We start from the raw sequence: 23,893 nt of genomic DNA on the forward strand, positions 1-23,893 counted from the left end.
CAGGCTGGGGTGCAGTGCTGTGATCTCAGCTAAATACAGCCTCTGCTTCCCGGGTTCAAATAATTCTCCTGCCCCAGCCTCCTGAGTAGCTAGGACTACAGGTGCAGTGTGTGCCATTACACCCAGCTAATTTTTTGTATTTTTAGTAGAGACAGGGTTTCACCATGTTAGCCAGGATGGTCTTGATCTACTGACCTTGTGATCCGCCCGCCTCAGCCTCCCAGTGCTGGGGTTACAGGCGTGAGCCACCACACCCCACCCCAACTTTAAGGATCTTGACATGGGCAGATTATCCTGCAGGGACCAGTGCAGTCACAAGGATTCTTATAGGAGGGAAGCAGGAGGGTCTGGTTCAGAGAATGAGATGTGGTAATTAAAGCAGAGGCAGGAGAAGGGAGAGATTTGAAGATACCATTGCTGGCTCTGAAAACAAGGGAAAAAGCCACAAGCCGAGGAAGGCAAAGTGACCTCTAGAAGCTGGAAAAGGCAAAAGAAGAGTCTCCCCTAGAGCCTCCAGAAGGAATGCGGTCCCGCAAGCCCACCTAGACCCATTTCTGACCCGCATTGCTGTGAGAGGACACACTTGCACTGTTTTAAGTCACTAAGCGTGTGGTGATTTGTTACAGCAGCAATAAGAGACCAATGCAGGGGAGTTACGCATGCTGCCACTGAGGACATTCTAGAACGTGTCTCTTGGTGCACGTGTGTACCTAGGAGCAAATGCAGGTTGACTGGACATTGTCACAGTCTTCCAAGGTGGCGGGACCAATTTATGTTCCCAGCAGCAGCAGTATGAGAGTTCTGGTTCCTTCACATTCTCACCAACACTTGGTGCCTCCTGGGAAGAGATATTTTTATTTATTTATTTATTTTTAAATTTTATTTATTTATTTATTTTTATTTTTTATTTTTTGAGACGGAGTTTCACTCATGTTACCCAGGCTGGAGTGCAATGGCGCCATCTCGGCTCACCGCAACCTCCGCCTCCTGGGTTCAGGCAATTCTCCTGCCTCAGCCTCCTGAGTAGCTGGGATTACAGGCACACACCACCATGCCCAGCTAATTTTTTGTAGTTTTAGTAGAGACGGGGTTTCACCATGTTGACCAGGATGGTCTCGATCTCTTGACCTCGTGATCCACCCGCCTCGGCCTCCCAAAGTGCTGGGATTACAGGCTTGAGCCACCGCGCCCGGCCAGGAAGAGATATTTTTAAATGAAGAATTAACAGGACTTGCTGTCCAGTGGACGTGGTTGCACCTTGCAGGAGATTGATGCAGGAGGTATCAGCAAATACCAATGAGTGCCGATCCAGCCAGCTGAGGAAAGGAATGAGGAAAGCAGGAGGGTCTCGTTCAGAGAATGAGAGGTGGTGATTAAAGCAGAGGTGGGGAAGGCAGAGTAGCTGTGCCAGAGCTTTTAGCTAGGGAGAACTGGAATTCCTCTTCCATGCAGGTGACTGGGATGGGAAATACTGATCAACTTTAGATGAACACAGAACTTTCCACCTGAAGAGTCACAACAGTGCTTATCTCACCTTTATAACTTTGTGACTAACCAAGGCATGTGGTGGGTATTGTGTGGTGGGGAAAAAGCCCATGTCGTTCATCAGCTGTCATTTAAGTGCTGCGACTATAAGCAAGTCACACCCTCTCAGATATCCGGTTTTGCCATCTGTAAAGTGGGTATAATCTTGGCTTTTCTGCAGGGCTCTGGGCAGATGAGAGGAGGTCTCTGTGAGAGTCCTGAACTTACTGCCTATAAATAGAAGGCACTGAGTCAGCAGTGGCTGTGGTCATTACCAGCAGTGGTATGGGTCTGAGGCGGTGGCTGATGCCTGTAATCCCACCACTTTGGTAGGCTGAGGTGCAAGAATTGCTTGAGGCCAGGAATTGGAGACCAGCCTGGGCAACATAGCGAGACCTTGTCTCTACAAAAAATAAAAAAGTGAGCCAGATGTGGTAGTGTGCACCTGTAGTTCCAGCTAACATGGAGGCTAAGGCAGGAGGATCACTTAAGCCCAGGAGTTCGAGGCTGTAGTGAACTGTGATTACACCACTGCACTGCAGCCTGGGCAACAGTAAGACTCAGTCTTAAAAACAAACAAAACAATGGTATAAAACCCCCTGGGGTTTAGAGTGTTCCTGGGGCTGAACACTCAGCCTTGAGAGGGGTCTGAGAGTATTACCTCCTGATTGACATCCAGGGCAGATGAGGTTAGGCTTACGATCAACCCCACACCCCCCAGGGCCTCGTTGAGACACTATTCCCTACCCCATTCCTGAAATCGCTTTAGAAATGTTTTGTTTACTCATTCATTTGTTCATTCATTCAACCACCACGGAGCTTTCCTATGCATGTCACACACAGTCAGGAGGAACGCAGACTCCCGGGCCAAATGCCTGGGGTTCTAGTCTCAGCTTTATTATTTGCTACCTATGTGGCCTTTGCTAAGTCTTAACTTGTTTGTGCCCAGTTTTCTGATTCAAGTGAGGTAGTTACAGTCCCTGCCTCTTAGGGCTGGTGTGAGAATTTGATGCAACAATCCATGTCAGTGTCAGTGTCAGACCCTCAGGCATCCCTCAGTGCTGGGGCACAGAGACCACTGTCTTCAGTCCCTGCCCCTAGCCACAGAGCCACAGACTGAAGGGTGATGGTTTATTGGTGCCTGTCTACAGAATATTGGAAAGGAAAACCCTAAACCTCTGATGTGGAACTAGCCAGTGGGCCCTCAAAGGCAGGCTGTGACCCCTCATGACTCCTTGGGAAATGTGGCTTTCAGAAGAGCCCTGTGGTTGGCTCATTTTGGAATGTGGGTGTAAAGTCCCTTGCAGCAGTTACATGCTGCAGAGGAGCTTGGGACACTGAACACACTCGGCTTCCAGGCCGAAATGAGGTAGGTTGAGGTGTTCACAGCTGCAGAAATGACTCAAGTATGGGCTGCTCAATTTCTCTTTACCCTGTTGTGGGGGCAATGCATTGGCAACTCCAGGGCTCTGAACTCAAGTCCCACCACCCTTCCATCTCTCCATCCGGGATCCACATCTTCACTCTCACCCTATCCTGGGCCCCTCCATAATGCACACGTCTCCGCTGATGAAGTTAGCTCTGATGGAAGCCAGAGCAGCGGCCTCCGACAGGGATCCAGATGCTAAAAATGTCTGATGGTTGTCCTCTTTGCAAGTTAAAGACCAGCATTGGAAGCAGTGGTTGGGGACTCTCCCGCACACTGACTGTCTAATGCCTTGGAGTACAAGGGTCCCAGGTATGTGGTCCTGCTCCCCTAGATCGGATAATTTATTTAAATAATGCTTTAATCTGGGAGAAAGCCAGGCCTGTGGAAGGACAGATGGAGGGGGCTGTGCTGGAGATGTGGCTGTGCAGTCCTGTGATTCTCAGCAGTCGAAGTAGCGGATGCAGCGGTGCTGGACCATTCAGCCAGCACCAGCTTAGAAGAGCATGGGTGGTCCAAATTATCCTGATCTCCCTGCCTAGGAGCTGACAAGCTGGAGACCAATACACTATCCCCCACTATGATCTGCACAACCAGTTCTACAGTTGAAACTGATGGCTGTTTCTTTGGTTACCAAATGAAGTAGCAGGTTTGTGTTTGGGGCCATGTGGTACAAAGAATATCTATTTTTTGATGCTCAAACCACACCCAGAGTGGTGAGGAATGCAGTGCCCAAGACTGACGAAGGATCTCAGAATTATCGCTCAGACTCATCCTGGGGCTGGTGTTCAGGAGGCGGAATAGTGGGAGGAATTCTCCACGCCACTGGAACATTCTCTTGTGCACGCTTCCTGTCTCTCTCCCTGTCTCACTCCTTGCCTCTGTTGCTCCTAAGCACACCTGCTTGAATACTTACTTCAACTTGGGTGTCATGCATCCGAATAGTATTTTATCATTCCAAGTGGTCATTTTGTGACATGACACTCACAGCTCATACTTATAGAGGCCCTCTCCATTCAATGTGTTCTTCATTCTGTGTCCAGTGCCTTGCTCTTGAGAGTCTTTGCACTGGAAGACATTACCTGCTTATTAACATCCCCTCATTCATTAAGTACTGATTGAGTACTTACTATGCACCAGGCCCTCATGAAGCTGCATGTAGTTTCACTAAAATTATGGCCAAAAAGAGTTTGGTCTCACCCGTCTCTACATATATAGCATGTGCCAAGCTCCAAATAACCAAAGCCACCCGCAGAAGGACTCCAGTGAAGATATTGAATCATATTCCCAGCTGGGATGACAGTTCACCAGCCATAAAAATAGGGCCCATAAAACAATGACTTAAAGAACAAAAAAATTTCTCTGTAAGGTAATAGTTCTGAGGTGACGGGGTGGCTGTGCTAGATGCAGTCACAGGCCCAGGTGGCTTCTCTCTTTTTGCTTTGGCATTCCAAATGCATTGTCATCGTCACATGGACAGAGCTGGGTTCCAGCCAGTGGGAAGGGTGCTCATATCCTAAGATCTAGACTGAGAAGTGGCACACATCACTTCTCATGTTCCCTTGGGAACCCAGACATCTGGCTATATCTGCCTGCAAGGATGTTGGAAAAATGTGATACCTGGCTGGGCCCGGTGGTTCTTGCCTGTAATCCCAGCACTTTGGGAGGCTGAGGTGGGTGGATAATCTGAGGTCAGAAGTTCAAGACCAGCCTAGCCAACATGGTCAAACCCCATCTCTACTAAAAATGCAAAAATCAGCTGGGCATGGTGATGCACACCTGTGATCCCAGCTATTCAGGAGGCTGAGGCAAAGGAATCGCTTGAACCCAGGAGGCAGAGGTTACAGTGAGCTGAGATCGCATCGCCTCACTCCAGCCTGGGTGACAGAGTGAGACTCTGGCTCCAAAAAAAAAAAAAAAAAAGAAAGAAAATGTGGTACCTGATAAAACTTCAATAATTATAGAAGAAGGAAAGATTGGATTTTGGTGGACACTGGGTAACCCTCGATATGTTCCCCTTGTATCTAATGCAGCTCTTTGTGTGTTTATAACATAAATGTACCCAGATGATAAATGTTGGTTGTTTTGCTTTTTAAGAAAGGAGACCTGAGCCTGCCATACTGAGTCTATGGACAGTTCCACAGCAATGAATCAATGCATCTATAGAGGAATGGAAGAAAACAAGGAAAGGTAAAAATAATTAAATAACTTAATTAAAAATTTTAAAATTTTTGCATGCAACAATTGAATGCAACAGAGGGCTTCCTTTAAGCCTACATAAATCTTCGGAGGCCATCAAGAATTTGGAGATAGTGCTAGGCATGGTGTCTCATACCTGTAATCCCAGAACTTTGGGAGTTCGTCTGCTCTGCTGAGATGAGAGAAGACCACTTGAACCCAGGAGTTCAAGACCAGTCTGGGTAATGTAGTGAGACCTCATTTCTACTTAAAAAAAAAAAAAAAATTAGCCAGGCATGGTGATGTGTGCCTGTAGTCCCAGCTACTTGGAAGACTGAGGTGGGAGGATTGTTTGAGCCCGGGAGGTTGAGGTTGCGGTGAGCCATGATCACACCATTATACTCTAGCCTGGGTGACAGAGTGAGGAATGCCATTTTTCAGTGTGAGGGGATTTTTCATATTCAGTATGCTGGGATTACAGTCGCCTGCCACCACACCTGGCTAATTTTTGTATTTTTCGTAGAGTTGGGGTTTCACCATGTTGGCCAGGCTGGTTTCGAACTCTTGACCTCAGGTGATCCACCCACCTCAGCCTCTCAAAGTGTTAGGATTACAGGTGTGAGCCACCAGGCCCGGCCTAAAATTAATTTTATTTAGAAATAAGTAGATACCTTTTCCTTGCTAAAAATACAAATGAAATCCCCATTGACTCTTATTTTCGTTCCCAGCTCCTACCTCAACCCCTGTCCTTCCCAGAAGTAACCACTGGGGTCTACTTTGTACATTTCTTTCCATAACTTTGTTCATTTCCTTCCATAACTTTGTTAGTTATCTAGATACATAGAACAAAAATCACTCCTTCCCTCCCTCCCTCCCTCCCTCCCTCCTTCTTTCCTTCCTTCCTTTCTCTTTCTTTCTTGTTTTTAAATATGTACTGTCATACTATGCTTGTTGGCCTATTTTGTAGCCCTTTTATAAATTCAATAATATGTCCTAAAATGTTTTCAAGACAGTATATGTGAATCTACCTTGTTTTTATACTGCAGCCAAGTGAATAGTGTATCCATAGCATGAGGATCCAGCTGTTTATTGGACCATTTCCCTGACAGCGGTGGTTTGGTTCTGTTTTTTGCCCTATGGTAGTGCTGTGACGTGCTTTCTGGTATGTTCCTCCTGAGCACATGAGCAAGAGTTCTCTAGGGAGGTTGCCAGGGATTCGTTGCTAGGCCGTCCTGTGTATGCCTGTAAGGTCTGAAACTTCACAGTTCATTCTCCAAAGGGCGCTGCCAGATCTCCTATTTGCCCACTGTCCAGCCATGCCTGAGATCATCTGCTTTTTAATTTTGCTAGTCTATTGGGTAAACGATGGTGTCTTTCTGTGGTTGTAATTTCCTTCACCTCCTCTGAACTCTGAAGATATTCATCTTCTCAGGACTCTGTTGCCTGGCTTCATCTCCCGATGGTGCCACAAGCCTCTGTCTTCGCAGGAACCCATCCACCTATCCAGAGTCCCAGGGCCCCAGGGCATCTGGGGAGCCCGGCCCTTCCCAGGAGTTGCTGCTGCATTGTTTTCTGAGAAGCACCAAGGAGTATACTTATACTCCCCCAGGAGAGCCCAGCCCAGGGTGATCTGCTTCTCTTTCTAACCGGGAGGGGCTTCAAAGAGCCCTCAGCTGGGTTTCCCCACTTTTGTATCCACCACTACCTTCACCACTGCCATCAGCATTGGCAACAGTTTGAGTATTTACTGTGCAGCTTCTGCCTGGATTGCTTGGCCGGTTTATCTCACTGAATTCTCACAGTGATCCTCCTAGGTAGGGAGCTGTGTTGTTTCTTCGTATTTTGTGGCCATTAGGAAACAGGTTGTATTCAAAACCAACCCAAATAGTAAAAGGAAAACAAAAAAACTTTTCTCACCATGGAGCCCTGGTTTCTACCCAGTGCTCTCACCTGGAGTAACAAACAGACACATTTGTTGAGTGCTGAGTTCTGCTTAATGAGCATGGCTTTGGGGCCATCACGCCCATGTTTGCAATTGCTTTGACCACACTCAGTTGTTACTCAGAATCTGTGGTATTTCCAGAGGAGAGCAGAGTTGAAAGTGGTGGCTTTGTCCCCATCCGGCATATGAGCATGGGCTCCTGCATAACACCAGCTCCACTGGTCTTGGGTACAGTTAGGGATGGCAGCCTCACCCATGTCCATCCAAAATGTTTCTCTGCAAAGGGGTTTTACAGGTTGAGTATATTCGTCATGGGAGTACACATACTTGCTCAGGAGAAATGTGCCCACTGAGCTGTGCAGGGAGGAAGCACTTCACTCGCCCTCCCTAGGCCTAGTCAGTCAACCTACCCTAACATGTTTAACTTTTGGTCTTATTCTAAGATCAAGAGATTGCAGACAGAGTGCAATGTCAAATGCCTTTCTCAGACCCCGTCGTCTTATTATATGTTTCAGAGACAACAATTTAGAGCCAGAAGAAATCCTAGATTCTTTGTGTTTAACTCTTCATTACAGTTTTAAGCAGACATGATTGCCAAGTTCATGCTCCTCCATCTCCAGGGGCTGGCTCTGGCTCTTTCTACAATATCGCAGCTACCTCCTGTGCAACTGTTAGGAGACCGATCTGCTCTTCTTCCAAAACTACAGCTGATTCATGGTTAATATCTTGCAGGAAACTAGCCCATTGAATGATTAATTGATGGTTCATTTGGTGGGCATTGATTGAATACTGTCGTATGCACCAGTGACAAAAGTCTGGGTCAGATATGAATTCATAGGGAATTCAGAGTCTGGCGTCTGTGGGGGGAGGTGGTTGCACACACTGAGCAGTGGCTAAGGGGAAAGCCATGAATCTACGTTGGTCAGTGGGGATAATAATAGTATCTCCCACAGTGGGTCACTGGGGATGTTCGGAGTTAACCATTGTAAAGCTGTTGCATATGCAGTAGTCAGTACCCAATAAAGGCAGCAGTTTTCGTATTTGTTTGCTTATTTTTATAGAGTGGAGAACGTAGAAAGACTTTTCTATCAGGAGAGTGATAGACTTATATTTCAGAAATGGTAAGGAGTAAACACAATTTTTCCTCTTGCATGTATTTATCTTTTTAGTGTCTCTCTCACCTATTGGACTGCAAACCTCACGGGGCCAGGTATCACCTCTTGTGTCCACCATTATTTACCAAGTGCTTGGCACACAGTAGGCACTTACTAATATTTCTAGACCAATGAGTTAAAGGGATGGAGTAACCAGGATCCTTGAGATGAGGTGCTGAGACAGAGCTGACCAGATGGAAGGACCACAGATAAGCCAGGCCAATCCCACTCCCTCAAGGACTGCGGCTCCCTGGAATCCCTGCCCACAGGCCATACTTCCCTTTGAGAGCTAAAATTTTGTTACTGTGATTTATGAGCAGTTGTCTTTTAACCAAGTGACTTTATGGTGAGGAGAACTATTTGCCTAACATTTATTGACTGAGCAATAATTTCTTGCTACTTCTACTTCCGAATGCTAACTTACACTTTAGAGGACCAAGAATATAGGATTTCTAGAAGATAAATACCCTGGAGAGTGCAGTTTTCTGTGGGCATCAGTGACTGTAGGCAGATAGTGCATCTCTGTGCCTCAGTTTCCTCGGCTGTGTAGAAACAGAAGCAGAATTTCTGAACAGTTTCCTCGAGTGCAAAGGAAAGAATTTTGAGGGGAAGAAGTCCTTGTCCTTCTTGTAAATTCTTCCTATGAATGGACCTATGGTGCAATGGTTGGATAGTTAGGACTTCACCCATGATGGAGAAATTGAAAGGTTTAATTTAGGTCATTTATTCATTCATTCATGTGGTCAGTCAGTCAACAATCATTCTATTGCTCAGTGGTCCTCAGCATTTTAGGAAAATGCTCAAATAAGGGATTAGGCTTTCCCTGCAGAGTCTTCCAGGCTCACCCTGTACACATATATGTCTGTTTTTCCAAAGTAAAAACCTCCCCTGGTTTGCTCACCTATTCAGTCTGTGTTGAGTACCTCCTCCTTCCTGCTTCTGCTAGACTTTACTCTCCTGGAAGGAAGGGTCTTGTCTGGTGCAGGGATGCCTGACAGCTGGCCCAGGCCCTGCCCGTGTGTGGCTCTGGTGGACTGAGTTGGCTAGAAAACAGAGTGATTTGTAGATGGCAACATGAAGGACTTGACCCAGAATTGCGATTTGCCCCGGCGCCACATGTGGTGTTCATGCTGCAGGGTTAGGCTGGTTTGTACAGTGCCCGAAGCCCTCCCTATTGACGTGTGGTTTCGCTGCTTGCTCTTAGGTGCTCTCTTCTCCTGATCCACGGTATCAGCTCCCATTTTGGCATTAGGCCAGGGCTGTTTTGGTCATTGATTTTTATTAGCTGTTTGTTCAGTGTCCAAAAGGTTGTTTGGGACCTGCTCTGCTTCCCCCACCCTTTGGAGGTTTAGCTGCTGACCTTGAGAAGCCAGAAACCCAACAGAAGGGAGAGTGAGAGCCTGAGGTTTGCAAACTCTCCTGACCTTGGGCTCTGTGACCCTGGGCAAGGCACTTCACCTCTCTAAGCTCTCTTCTTGGAGATCCCATCAGCATTCTCAGAGTTTGTTCCTTAGAATATGGTTTCCTCTTTACATTGTTAGGTATGGCAGAGGAAAAAAATGGGGTCTGTTGCCAAACTTGTTTGGCCAGTGTGGCTTTGGCTCAGTTAAATGGGGCCCTTTTTGCAGACCTCATCAGAGCCTATAAAGTGCCCCTTGGCATTCAGAGGTCTCTTAGGGAGGGCAGCCCCCTACATCTGCTACTGTAGAGGTCACCCCAGGGATGTGCTGGATTGGATCTTTGAGCCTTCACCCAGTCCTTCAATTATGTGATCAGGACAATGAGATAAGTAGATGTTATTTACAGATGAGGAACCAAGGGTTGTGGAGGTGAAGGGCTGAGCTGTGGTCACATAGCCAAGGAGTGGAAGAGTTAAGCCCCAGATCTGGTCTTTTAAACATTGGTCCTATTTTTTCGTGTGTGTGTGTGTGTGTGTGTGTGTGTGTTTTCACTAACCATTATCTGCCCCTGTAATGGCCAAAGGCATGGATTGGAACACATCTTGGAAGATTTGCTGCAAAGTCACTAAAGAAGCTCCTTGGTCCTCCAGTGAGCACTGCTAATCCTCTACACAGCAAATTATAATGCCTGCTGATTTGGCGCACCTCCTGAGGGGCTTTTTATATACATTGGCTCCAAACATCATTGCAGCCCGGTGAGCAACACATATTGTTCATCTCTGTTTTACAGGTGAGGAAATAGAGCTCTAAAGTACCTGCTTCAATGTCACGGGTAATTCTAGAGCTTGGGCTTAAACCTGCACTTTGATTTTTTTTTTTTTGAGGGGGGACAGAGTCTTGCTCTGTCACCCAGGCTGGGGTGTAGTGGCTTGATCTCAGCTCACTGCAACCTCCGCTTCCTGGGTTCAAGCTATTCTCCTGCCCCAGCCACCTGAGTAGCTGGGATTACAGGTGTGTGCCACCCTGTCTGGCTAATTTTTTTGTATTTTTAGAAGAGACAGGGTTTGACCATGTTGGCCAGGCTGGTCTTGAACTCCTGACCTCACATGATCCACCCACCTCGGCCTTCCAAAGTGCTGGGATTACAGGCATGAGCCACTGGGCCTGGCCTACACCTGCACCTCTGACACTCCCAGGGAAAGCCCTCAGCCTTGTCACCACCCCACCTGCTTCTTGTCTGGCTGAGTCCTCCTTCTACTTGCTCCCTGCAGACTGGCGCCCCTCTGCAGAATGGGAGCAGCTGCTGTGGCTGCTCCAAGGGTGGAAGTGGGCTTCATCCCAGGCAATCCATTGAGGTGCAGAAGGGTGGGCATTGGGAGCCGATCAGCATGTTTCTAACTCCAGGCAGTCACCTTTTCATAGGGCGGCCCCAGTGACAAGCAGAACTGCCAGGAGGGTGTTAGGGGAAGAGGTGAGTATCCTGGTCCAGTTGCTGAAGTTTCCCAAGTCTCAGTTTGCCCATCTGTGAAAGGCGGATAACAGTGATACTTAGTTCATAGAGTTATGCAAGGATTCAGTATGGTAAGAAATGCTTAGCTCAGTCACTGGGCACCTGGCCAGTGTCTAGCACATGGCATTAGTCTGTTATCAGTTCGTAAATTATTCTCCCACCAACTGCAGAGCCAAGGAGGAGCTCTCAGAATGCATGCCCTCTACTTTTCTGTGACAATTTCTAGCATAGGGTAATCACATTTAAAAAAATGCATTCTACAGTCATTTGAGTACCTACTATGTGCTAAGCACTCTTTTGGTCATGCTGGGGGCTACAGCCAGACATGGACCTTGCCTTCAAGCAGCTTACAGTCTCAAAGGGGAGATGAATATAGCAAGAGGAGACAAGAAAGCCTTAAGGGCCTGGCAGTGCCTGGCACCTAGTGCACAATCGAGAAGTATTTAAAGACACACACACTACGCGGCCTCTGATGGGCGCAGCACTCTCAGGCTGGTAGGAAAAGAATGTCTCTGAGGTGTTTTGCCTCTGGCCCACACTCATCTGGTGAAGAGGAAGCTCCCTGGCCCTGCCCAGGTGGAGTGGATGGTGGCATGTAAAACAGCAGCTGTCCTCATGCCGTGCTCTCACTGGGTGGAAATCATATATGTCATGTGAGTCTCCCTCCTGGGAAATCCGATAGAAAATTCCTGCCAGGTGAGAGTGTGACACTTTCTCTGGAGGTGAATCAACTTTTTCAACTCTAGGAGTTAAGTATTAGGCTTAGAGAGCTGTGCAAGTGTGGGGTGGGGCATTGGACCTTGCATTTTTTTTTTTAAGAGACAGTCTTGCTCTGTCACCCAGGCTAGAGTGCAGTGGTGCAGTCACGACTCACTGTAGCCTCAGCCTCTTAGGCTCAAGCGATCCTTCTACCTCAGCCTCCTGAGTAGCCAGGACTACAGGCTTGCACCATCACACCTGGCTAATTTTTAAACTTTTTTGTAGAGATGGAGTCTCACTATGTTGTTCAGGCTGGCCTCAAACTCCTGAGCTCAAGTGATCCTCCTGCCTTGGCTTCCCAAGGAGCTGAGATTACAGGTATGAACCACTGTGCCCGGCCTCCCTCATTGTTATGGGCTCACTGGGCTCATAAGGTACAGGTTATTGAGATGTCTTAAGTGCTGGCTTTGTCCGGGGTATTCTGCTAGGGTGTGAATTGGGAAGAGTCTTGAGATTTCTATTCTCTAGGTGAGAGAAGAGCATGGGAACTTGAGTTAAGGCTTTCCCTAGGAGTACTTCTGGGGCTTGAGCTGAAGGTGGCTTTTGTCCCACCTGTGTGCGGAGCCCGAGTAGAAGGAATTGTCTTCTCTAATGATGAGTATCTATCGAGGCTTGTGCCAGGCCCTGTGCTGGGCTTGGGATACATCAGTGAGCAGGGTCCATGATTACAATCTAATACAGTGCCTGCCCTGGAGGACTTTGCAGTCTGGCATAGGTTTTTCAGGGGCTGGAGACTAAAGAGGAAGCAAAAACAAGGGTGCTGGAAAGGAGCCCTGAATGGCTGCAGGGAGGCCTAGGTTCACATCTGGCTTCAGAACAGGGCTAGGGTAAGGGTTAGGGCAAATGAGCTTTCTGGGGGGAAAAAGCTCAGACTTTAACATTTCAACTTCAGCATGCTAACACAGAGTTACTGAGATGTGTACAATCATTCTTCCCAGTGTGTGCCAACTTCACCCCACTGCATTAGGGTTAGACTCTAGCCGTTCCTCTGAGTGTAGTTTCCTTGTCTCTGAGGTGAGCTGGTGGGACTAGGTCATATGAAATTCCTTGGTAAATCGTAGAACATTGTGTCAGTGTAAAGATGGTGATGATTTCTCACAGCTCTGAAGTCTTATGATGAATACTGTCTCCTAACTCGCCTACTCAGGCCCCAGATTCCCTCCATTGCCCTGAGCCCCTTTGACAGCTCTTTTCCTTTCCCCATCCCATCTCGGCCCAGTCCTGGCGAAAGCACCGTATTTGATTATTTCATCTCTTTAGTCTCCTTCAATCAACAACAGAGCCCTCCTTTATTTTTGCCCTAGCACTTTGAAGAGAGAGATCCACGTCCTGTGTTTGTCTGGGTGTGTCTTTGCAGTGCCATTTACCCTGCTCCTCCAGTTCCTCCCCTTCCATGCGCTTCAAGTGAGCCTTGATTTAAATTAAAGTCAAAGAAGTCTATCTTGGGGCTCTGCTCAGTGCTGGGGGCATTGTCCTGGGTGCTGTGAATGGCACAGACTGACTCTTGCGAATCTTATAGTCCAGGAGCACACACACCTAAACAAGCGATTCCCAGGGCAGTGAGCATGTGACAGGGAAGTGTGAGGATCTGTGGTCCTTTTGGGGTGGACCTAACACTCCCCGTGGGAGGTAGCAGACAGAAAATGGAAGCATCTGTGAGGGATAGCCAGGTAAAGAGCAAACCACGTGGAAGGGGTGGTGCACCAAGGTCCTGAGTCCACAGAGATGTGATGTGCTCAATGAGACTGGATCATGGCATATGACAGGGTCCTGGGAGGCCTCTGGGCTGGGAGCACTGGGTCCTCTTGGGCCTTGGTAGTGCAGAGCTTAGACTCTGTCCTAAGGGTCCCAAGAGGCCACTGAAGTGTTTTAAGTGGCCTCTTAAATCTGATTAAATCTGCATTTTGAGAAAAGACCTTTGGCTAGAGTGGGAAAAAGATTTGGAGGGAAGCAAAACTCAGGGCTGAGTAACCAACTGGGGGTATTGTAGCCATCTGGGAGAAAGATGATGGAGGTCATAAATACCTGTTGAGAATAAGTAAGTGGACAGTTTGGCTAACCAATGGAGAGAGGTGAAATCGTGAAAAATATTCAGGTGGTAGGATTGAGAGTGGATCTGGGGACTGAACAAATCCATCCATCCACCTATAAAACCAACATCTGTTGAGACCCTTCTGTGCATCTGGGACTGCATTTGGGGTAGTATACTGCAGATGTGGTGGTCTCTGCCCTGATGGAGCTTACCTTCTGGTGAGAGACAGACCATAAGGAGATGTATGAAGCAGGATTAGCTGGTGGTACATGCTATGGGGAAAGAGAGAGTATGTGATAGGGTGAACGTCAGAGGGTGGAGCTTTAGATAGGGACACAGAGAGAGCTTTTTTGAGAGAATAACATTCAACCCAGACCTGAATGTGGAGAGAGCAAGCCCTGCAGCTTTCTTGAGGAAAATCATGGCAGGCATCAGGGACAGCATGTGCAAAGGCCCAGGGGCTTAGCTTGCATGGTGAATGGCATGCAGGTCAGTACAGGTGTGGGTGATGAGATGGTTGCATGTGTGGACCAATCTGATCAACCCTGCTACTGTGAGTCATGTCTTGAAAGATGGGTCCTCTCTTCCTGTGTTGTCAAGGCGGGGACCTGCTGGGCTTCCTCAAGTGACTGGACAGGGCAGTCTCAGGAGATTGGTTTGCAGTCACCAGAGATGGTTGAGCCTAGGCAAGATAAGTGCCTGGTTGGTAGTGTCTATGGTTACAGCTGTGAATTTCAAGCATGCCACCAACATTCACACGGGTAGAGAAGAGGAAATGTGGAAGAGCACAAGAAGGAATGTATTTCTGGAATAATCATATATGTTAGCTGGATCACTAGCATATATTTATGCTTTTTTTGTATATAGGAAAACTACTGATTAACTTTTTTGGGGGGAGGACAAGGTCTCACTCTGTTACCCAGGTTGGAGTGCATTGGGGTGATCATAGCTCACTGCAGCCTCAAACTCCTGAGCTCAAGCAATTCTCCTGACTCCGCCTCTTGAAGCTAGGACTACAGGCACATGCCACCATGCCCAGCTAAATTTTTAAAAATTTTTCATAGAGACAGGGTCACATTGTGTTACCCACACTGGTCTTGAACTCCTGGACTCAAGCAATCCTCCCGCCTCAGCCTCTCAAAGCACTGGGATTGCAGGCTTGAACCACCATGTCCAGCCAACTTCGTTTATTCACGTTGATTAATATCTATCTAGTTTTCCTATTTGCCCTAATAGTTTTACAGATCTTATTATAAGATCTGTATTATAAGATCTTATTATATTTTTGTGGGGAGGGATTTTTCCAGACATATAATTATATCATCTGCAAATTAATACAATTTTGTTTTCCCTTCCTTTCTAATCAATATGACTTTTTTTTTCTTGTAATTGGATTGGTAACCGCTTCCTGAATAATGTTAACTAGTGGTGGTATGTAGGATCCTTCTTTCTTTGTATCCACTTCAGTGGGAGTGCGCTGTTTCCCTAGGAAATGTGAGGCAGGCTTTCAGTTTGAGCTGTATATCTCTTAAGGAAGTTTCATTCCATTCTTGTTTTGTTAAGAGTTTTTTTTTTAAATCAGAAATATATGTTGGAATTTAATAAGATTGGCATCTAAGGAGACATCTGTTTTTGTTTTTTCTTTTGACTCTGTAATGAGCTGAATTATATTGGTAGATTTCCTAGTGTTGATCCATCCTTTCATTCCTGGGGTGAACCACAGGTGTCTGTGTTTGGTTACAGCTGTGCTTTTCAAGCATGGCGCTAGCTTCCATCATTTAAATTAGTACTCCATGAAGATGAACTTGGTTTATCCTGTGGCTTAGACTCATACTGAAAGGATAGCTTTCCTTCATTTTGAGGCATTGAAGCTAGAGGGAATGAACAAATCATTCATCCATTAGATCAACTTACATTTATTGAATGCTTAATATCTGCAAAATGCTGCTGGGTGGACAGCCTCCAGTGTCCCTTGTAACTAAGAGACTTAGGATTCTATAAAATGGTTTTGCTAGTTAGGAAATGTTATTGTTGTTGCAAGTGACAGAAATACAGTTCAGTCAGGACTAAGCTGCATAGGGAACGTAATGGCTTACAGGAATGGAAGCCCAAGAGTGGATAGCCTCAGCCATGGTGGGACCCAGGGGCTCAGTGTGATTAGGCCTTGCTGTCACTCTGCCCTTCTCTTGGCTCTGCTTTCTTCTGGGTTGGCATTATTCCCAGGAAGCTTCCCTCTCTGCAATACTGGCAACTCCAGGCTGGCATTTGACTCCAGCTGTGGAGCGAAAGCTCATCATTCCCACTTGTTCCAGCATAACTTCCTGAGTGAACTCAGATTTGTTCACACCATGGGCCTTGTGCTCTTTCCTGGAACTCTGGAACTTGGGGGTAGAGGATGGAGTCAGCCTCATCTGAACCCATGGATGGAGAGCGGGGGTGGGGTGTTCCCCTAGTGGGAGGGCCGGGTGCTGTTACCCACACACAGGGAATTGGATGCTGGTGGCAGACACCCCAGATGTTCACACCATCTGAGCCAGTGGTCCCCTTTCCTTTGCGGTCTTCACTGTCCTTTTTCACAGGTGAGAAGGGAGTTGGCAGGGAGCCGTGATTTCTGACTCAGCCCAGGGCCCTGTGAATCAGTGACAGAATCAGGATTTTACATCCCTACCTGAAGTTCCAGGCTTTATTTGCTCCACTAAATTAGGCATAGAAACCTGTAATCCTAGCACTTTGGGTGGCCAAGGCAGGTGGATCACTGGAGGTCAGGAGTTCGAGACAAGCCTGACCAACATGGTGAAACCCTGTCTCTACTAAAAATACAAAATTAGCTGGGCGTGGTGGTGCACGCCTGTAGTCTCGGCTACTTGGGAGGCTGAGGCAGGAGAATCACTTGCACCAGGGAGGCAGAGGTTTCAGTGAGCTGAGATCACGCCATTGCACTCCAGCCTGGGCAACAAGAGTGAAACTCTGTCTCAAAATAATTAAGTAAACAAATTAGGCATAGAAATAGAGAGTTAAAGCATCATCTGTGTACCTTGAGGCTTGATTATTAAAGAAAAGATTTCCCCAGGCTCACCCTTACCCCTCTTAGCCACATACAGCAATTCCTTTTGTCAATTCTGTATTGTTCCCTTTTCGTAATGAGCTTAGAAGGTAGATGCCTTTAGAAAGGTGTCTTGGATGAGATATTAAATACTTTATATAGAGCCTTTATAAGAGCAAAGCTTTTTTTTTTTTTCATTGTTGTTTTTGTTGTTTGAGATGGAGTCTTGCTTTGTTGCCCAGGCTGGAGTGCAGTGGTGTGATCTTGGCTCTTTGCAACCTCCGCCTCCCGGGATCAAGCGATTCTCCTGCCTCAGCCTCCTGAGTAGCTGGGACTACAGGCTCACGCCACCATACCCGGCTAATTTTTGTATTTTTAGTAGAGACAGGATTTCACCATATTGGCCAAGCTGGTCTCAAACTCCTGACCCTGCGATCCGTCTGCCTCAGCCTCCCAGAGTGCTGGGATTACAAGCATGAGCCACCGTGCCTGGCATAGCAAAGTTTTAATTTGGCAAAATCTTGCCTGATCTGATGTGGCATCTCTTCAAATAGTATTTTTTCTTTTAATTTGATTGAGGTATAAATCTGTCCAACACATATGCCAACCTAAGGGGCAAGCTCAGTGAGCTTCTGCGTATGTTTACACCTCCCAGGTTCGGGTGTAGCACTTGTTCAAGCACTCTGCCTCCATCCCAGCTTCCTTTCGAGCCTCCCTTCTTTCCCTCCCCTCCACCTCTCCTCCCTAGGAACACACCGAGGGTGAGAAGGGCTGTGACTTTCTTGCCATTTCCTACCTGGGTCCACAGACCTGGGTCCAGGGACAAAATGAGAAACCTGATCCTAAAGAATTGTGCTGGGAAGGGAGGTGGAAAGCTTCCATCCATGGAGGAGAAATAGCCACCTACAGAGCCCTCTGGGAGTGCCTCTGGTCTACCCAAGGCTCAGGAAGGCCCCCTTGCTCTCTTGTTCCTCTTTTATAAATAAAGAAACCAAGGTCTAGAGAGAGAAGGGGTTTGCCCAAGTTCACCCATCAACTGATGTAGGCTGGAGGCCAGGCGGATGGTCCCGTTCTATGGGCCGGGCACCCACCGTGGTCCCTGCTACCAGTGAATCCAGGTAACTTAATCACTGAACACGGTCATTCTCACCCCTCATTTCATGATACTCCTAATTTTTTTTTTCTGGAAAATCTTGAAATTCTGCAAGAGATGCCATATATATTAGAAAGAGTATAGATGCTGGAATCTGACATTCTTGGGTTCAAATTCCTTCCTTGTTTTATGACCTTGGAAAAGGATGTTAACTCCCCTGCAGCTCGGTGTCTTCATATGTAAAAGGAATAATATTAGCACCAACCTCATATTATTGGTTGTGAGGAGTAATGAGATGACACGTGTCACATCCTTAGCACACTACCTGACAGATGCTGTCTTTAAATGAGAAAAGCCAGGTTGTGGCATTTTTGGTGTGGGGAAGGTAAGATATGACATGAAGATAAAACATTACAACCTCCCTCAAATGTGAACACTTTAGCATAACTTATTAGCATAATAATTATCGATTAGTTTATCAATTAATAATAGCATGGTATTTAAGAACATAGCTCTGGAGCCAGGCTGCTCTGGTTCAAATCCTGACTGAATACCACTGGCCAGTTGTGTGACCTTTTGTAAGTTACTTAATCTCTCTTTACTCTGCTTTCCTTGCATGTAAAATGAGGCTAATTATAGGACCTACCTTATAGGGTAATTCCGAGGATGAAATGAGATAATGCAAATAACACCCTTCCTTAGCCCAGTGCCTTAGTTGATGTGCAGTAAATGTGACATTACTATTACTAACAAATTGATCTAGATTCCTCTTTGGCCTTGAAGCTTTTTTTGTTGTCGTTGTCTGAGACAGAGCCTTGCTCTGTTGCCCAGGCTGGAGTGCAATGGCACCATATCAGCTCACTGCAGCCTCAGCCTCCCAGGTTCAAGTGATTCTCCTGCCTCAGCCTCCCCAGAGGCTGGGAATACAGGCACGTGCCACCACATGCAGCTAATATTTGTATTTTTAGTAGAAATGGGGTTTCACCATGTTGGCCAGGCTGGTCTTGAACTCCTGACCTCAAGTGATCCACCTGCCTTGGCCTCCCAAAGTGTTGAGATTACAGCATGAGCCACTGCCCCTGGCCTTTAAACATCTTGAATGAAGTTTTGCCTTGGTTTTCACAGAGTAATTGCTGCAAATACCCTTTGCATGTCACTGAAGTTTTTTTGCAAGCTCGTTTCTCTTCCTGTTCATGTCAGCAATGGGAGCTGGGAAAGAAGACTGACCGTTCCCCAGCATCGGGCAGCATCCTTTGGATGTAGAAAGAGGCCGATTAGCTCTTGGAGAAGCGTGAATGGGCCGCTCTCCTGGGTCCAGCCTTTTGTCCACTGGGGACAATATGTGGCTTTCACGGTGACTCATCCTTGGGCAGCAGTGACGACATCATGGGAAAGGAGGAACAGCATTCACTCCAACGTGTGCCAAGGGGGCAACTCTGTCCTTGCAGATGTGGAGCTGGTGGGGGCAGGGAAGGGCTTGCTTCTTCAAGGACCAAGAAGTCAGTTCAACGAGCAGAGGGTCAAGTTGAGCAACTGAAAGGATGTGCGGAAACAAAAAGTGCTGGCCTGGTGTGCCCGGCTTTTCATTTTGAAAAACGCTCCTTTCATCTCTCGGTTGGCCCCTTGAGCTGCAGGGAGCAGTGCCAGTTAACCCACATTTAATTAGAAACTGGGTTAGTGGACATTCTCTTTCTTCCCAGAGCATGTCCTGGGTGTTGGAACCTTTCCAAGGACTGGTACAGTAACAGCCATTTACAAGGCCCTGGCTTTCTGGGCGATGGAATCAGCCTTGGGTGAATATACGTCCCTCCCCTTCCCCCCAACCTCTGCGGACTCTCCTAATGGAATTTGCCAACTCCATGCGTAGAATGCAGACTTCTCCTGGATTTTTCTAAGCATCAGTCTCCTTTGTTTACCTCTGCTGTTTAGGAAAAACCTCAACACATCCTCACCTTTGGGTTTTTATTTTGCTCTTTAGTGGTGATATTATGTGCATTTCCTTTTGTTTGGTGGTGTGTGTGTGTGTGTGTGAGAGAGAGAGTGAGAGAGGGAGAGAGACAGCTTTCCTCTCTCTCCCCCACCAGGCCTTGTTTCGGGGGCTGAGACCCGGCAGTGACACAGTGACTTCCTTGTCTTCTTGGTTCCCACCAGCTGATGGGCAAGGTCATTTTCAAAGTCCTGACACCTGCTTATCATAAGCACCAGCTGCGCTCAACAAAGAAGGCCCCCTCCCGCACACCAGGGAAAAGGGGAGATAAGAATAGACCTGGGGGGGGGGACCAAGAGCAAGAGAGTGAAGAACACTATGCACCCGACTCAGGAGTGGGTGGGCATTTGGTTTGACAACTGTGCTCAGCACCAGCTGATGTAATTTTCCATCCTAACGGTAGTTATTTTGAAAAACTCTCCACACATTGGAGAGGTCTTTAAAATAATAAAACATGTGCAAGGCATTATATGACTTGATCTCCTTTTTCGTCATTCTTGCAAGCAGCGCTACCGTTTAGAAAGCGGTTTCAGACCGCCTGCCTGGATCTTGCCACTTGGACGTGCTGTGATGTCAGAGGCTCTGTATCATGAAATACATTGGATTGGAGGGTGAATTTCAGGAGAGGTCACAAATGACAGAAAGATAGTTGTGTGGTAGTTGTGCATGTTCCTCTTTTCCTTGGGTGGATGTGAGTGCCACTGTGTCCTCTAGGGAACTGGTCTCCTCTGTGAACTTCCTGGTGGGTGTGAGGGCGCAGCCAGGTGGACCCCCTACCCCTGGGGTCTCGTCTGTGAGATTCGGCCATCTGGGGATTGGAAATCCATGAGTTCATCATGGCCAGTGCCGCTTGGGAATTGGTGGGAACAAGACTTTCCTTACCACTGAACACGTCGTGATCTTGAAAATATAACAAGGGTGGTGAAATGTCTAGGGCTTTAGATATAGGCAGATCCATTCTGAGGAGTCTGAAACTTATATAATTTGGGGCGGCCTTTTCAAGAAAAAGAATTGTAAGTCCAGGTGCGGTGGCTCATGCCTATAATCCCAGCACTTTAGGAGGCAGAGACAGGAAGATCACTTAAGCCCAGGAGTTTGAGACCAGCCTGGCCAGCATAAATAGAACTTGTCTCTACTTAATAATTAATTACTTAATTAAGAAAATTAGCTGGGTGTAGTGATGTTCACCTGTAGTCTCACCTATTCAGGAGGCTGAGGCAGGAGGCTAGCTTGAGCCCAGGATGTTGAGGTTACAGTGAGCCATGATTGTGCAACTGCCTTCTAGCCTGGGCAAAAAAAAAGTGGGGGAAAAGAAAAAGAGTTTTTAAATATCCCTTTTCAAATTTTACAAAAACACAAGAGCATATGTACACCTTTCTAAGAAGGGTCCTGTGAAGTGAGGGGCCCTAAGCGCCAGTTTCATTAACTTCCTAGAATATCCATTTTGGGCTGTAGCAGAACAAGTAGAGACATGTGAAGAAAGGTTTAAAGGTAGGAGAGTCAGAAAATTATCTCTAGGTCAGATTAGAAACCGGTGTAGTGTTACCATGTGTCTACAGCTGGCCACTCCGTTGTTTTTTTTTTTTTTTTTTTTTTTTTGAAACAGAGTCTCGCTCGTCGCCCAGGCTGGAGTGCAGTGGTGTAATCTCAGCTCACTGCAACCTCCACCTTCCAGGTTCAAGCGATTCTCCTGCCTCAGCCTCCCGAGTAGCTGGAACTACAGGCTCGTGCCCCCACACCTAGCTAATTTTTGTATTTTTATTAGAGATGGGTTTCACCATGTTGGCCGGACTGGTCTCAAACTCCTGACCTTGTGATCTGCCCACCTCGGCCTCCCAAAGTACTGGGATTACAGGCGTGAGCCATCACGCCTGGCTCAACTCAGTTGTAGCCAAAAGCAGTCATAGACATTTATGTAAGTGAATGAGCGTAGCTGAATACTAGTAAATCCTTCTGTAAACAGGCAGATGGCTGGATTTGCCCTCAGGCCCTAGTTTGCCAACCTCTGGTTTAGACAATTAATAATTTCAGGTTGTTTGGCAGACTTTTGCTAAAAAAATTTTTTAAAAAAGTTAGCAGGTGTTATAAATATTTTATAATGTTACTTTTTATTATATTAACTATTTGTATTGTTAAAAAAACTTTGAAAAGTTTAGAAAACTATAAAGAAAAAGTCTTGTAATTCTACTACTCATCATTAAACACTGTTAATCAGTGAGTATTGTGGGAAATTTTCTTCTTGCATTGGTATGTATATGCACATTAATTCTTTTAATAGAATTATACTGTGTGTTCCACTTGCTTTCCTGCTGTCTTCTAGAATATGCGAGTCCAGGTTGTGATGAAGAGGGGTGGTGATAGAAGGGGTGTGGTTTGGGGGGAGCGTGCTGTAGTGGTTAAGGCCGTGCACTGTGGCGTCAGAGTCCTGGGTGCAAAACCTAGTTCTGGCTGAGCTGTGAGACCTTGAGCAAGTGACTTTAGTTCACTTGTTAAATGGAGATAATCATTGTACCCACCTTAATTGTGAGGATTAAATTGATAAGCTACAAGGAGTGGCCAGGGATGGTGGCTCACGCCTGTAATCCCAGCACTTTGGGAGGCTGAGGTGGGCGAATCACTTGAGGTCAGGAGTTCAAGACCAGCTTGACCAACATTGTGAAACCCCGTCTCTATTAAAAATACAAAAATTAGCCAGGTATCATGGTGGACACTGGTAATCCAGCTGCTTAGGAGGCTGAGGCATGAGAATCACTTGAACCTGGGAGATGGAGGTTGCAGTGAACTGAGATTGTGCCACTACACTCCAGCCTGGGCGACAGAGCAAGACCCTGTCTCAAAACAACAGCAGCAACAACAACAAAAGAGGGCTTAGTTCACGACCAGGTACAGATGTAAGTGCTGAGTGAATGTCGGCCATTCTTACTATTGTTATTGTGTTCTCATTGTTATAATAATGGTAGTGGCTCTTGGGTTTTGAGGCATGTCACAAGGCCATCTCCTGTAGACCTCATCTCATACTCAACCTTGGTCATCTTGGCACAGCTCATTGGGGAGCAGCCCCTCAAGTTCCCTCAGAAGGCACATATCCCTCTTGAGCATCCTTAAGGGAGTCTGAATCCTCAGCGGGGACCATCCAGGATCCAGGGCCTGTTAGTGCTGCCACTGTTCCACCCCACCAGACCCCACCGCTTCCCCCACCACCTCCTTCCTCCTTCCCTGCAGTGCAAATCAGAAGCCTTGCGAGCACTGGGGAGCAGTGAAAATGGAGTGAGGCCTGCAGTGCTAAAATACTTTCCAAAACCAGGTCTTAGGAATCCCCAGCATAGCTGTAAGGGGTTGGGAGTGATTATCTCCTTGTACAGAGGAGGAGACCAAAGTTTCAGGTCACACAGCAGATAAGTAAGTGGTAGTATCAGGGCACCTTTCTTTCTGGTATCAAATCCACACCTGCTGCCTTTGCTCTGGTTTAGATGAGGATTTCTCCACCTTGACACTATTGATCCCCTGGGTCGGAGAATTCTTTGCCGTGGGGAGGGCTGTCCTGTGCACTGGAGGATGTTGAGCAGCATCCCTGGGCTCTCCCCACTAGTTGCCAGTAGCACCCACCTCACCCCTCTCCCTTGTGACAAACGAAAATATCTCCGGACATTGCCATATGTCCTGTGGAGGGGTAAAAGAGGAGGCTTATATATTTGCATGTGGACAGTGGGGGTTGAGAAAAACTGTGTCCAGCTTGGATTGCTGTCATCAGTGTGCCCCACGGGAAGTCTGTAGGGAGTTCACTGCGAGGGCAGAAAAAGAAAAGGTGCAATCCTTGTTTTAGATCCTGTGCTCAGCGCCGTCAC

The 23,893-nt window shown here is 47.0% G+C and overlaps 1 protein-coding gene across 2 annotated transcripts in view; it reads left to right on the plus strand.

Moving 5' to 3' along the window:
- Nucleotides 1–220: 220 nt before the first annotated feature.
- Nucleotides 221–23,893, plus strand: part of ARHGEF3 (Rho guanine nucleotide exchange factor 3) — a 285,595-nt gene continuing 261,922 nt past the window's right edge. For both annotated transcript variants that reach the window (XM_037738103.1, XM_017527477.2), the window contains exons 1-3: nt 221–231; nt 1,858–1,863; nt 5,048–5,140. In XM_037738103.1, coding sequence (XP_037594031.1) covers nt 5,079–5,140 — 62 coding nt within the window. In that variant the 5' untranslated portion in view covers nt 221–231; nt 1,858–1,863; nt 5,048–5,078. The remainder of the gene's footprint in view (nt 232–1,857; nt 1,864–5,047; nt 5,141–23,893) is intronic.

This window comes from Cebus imitator, unplaced genomic scaffold, assembly GCF_001604975.1.
Source record: "Cebus imitator isolate Cc_AM_T3 unplaced genomic scaffold, Cebus_imitator-1.0 Scaffold48, whole genome shotgun sequence".
NCBI lineage: Eukaryota > Metazoa > Chordata > Mammalia > Primates > Cebidae > Cebus > Cebus imitator.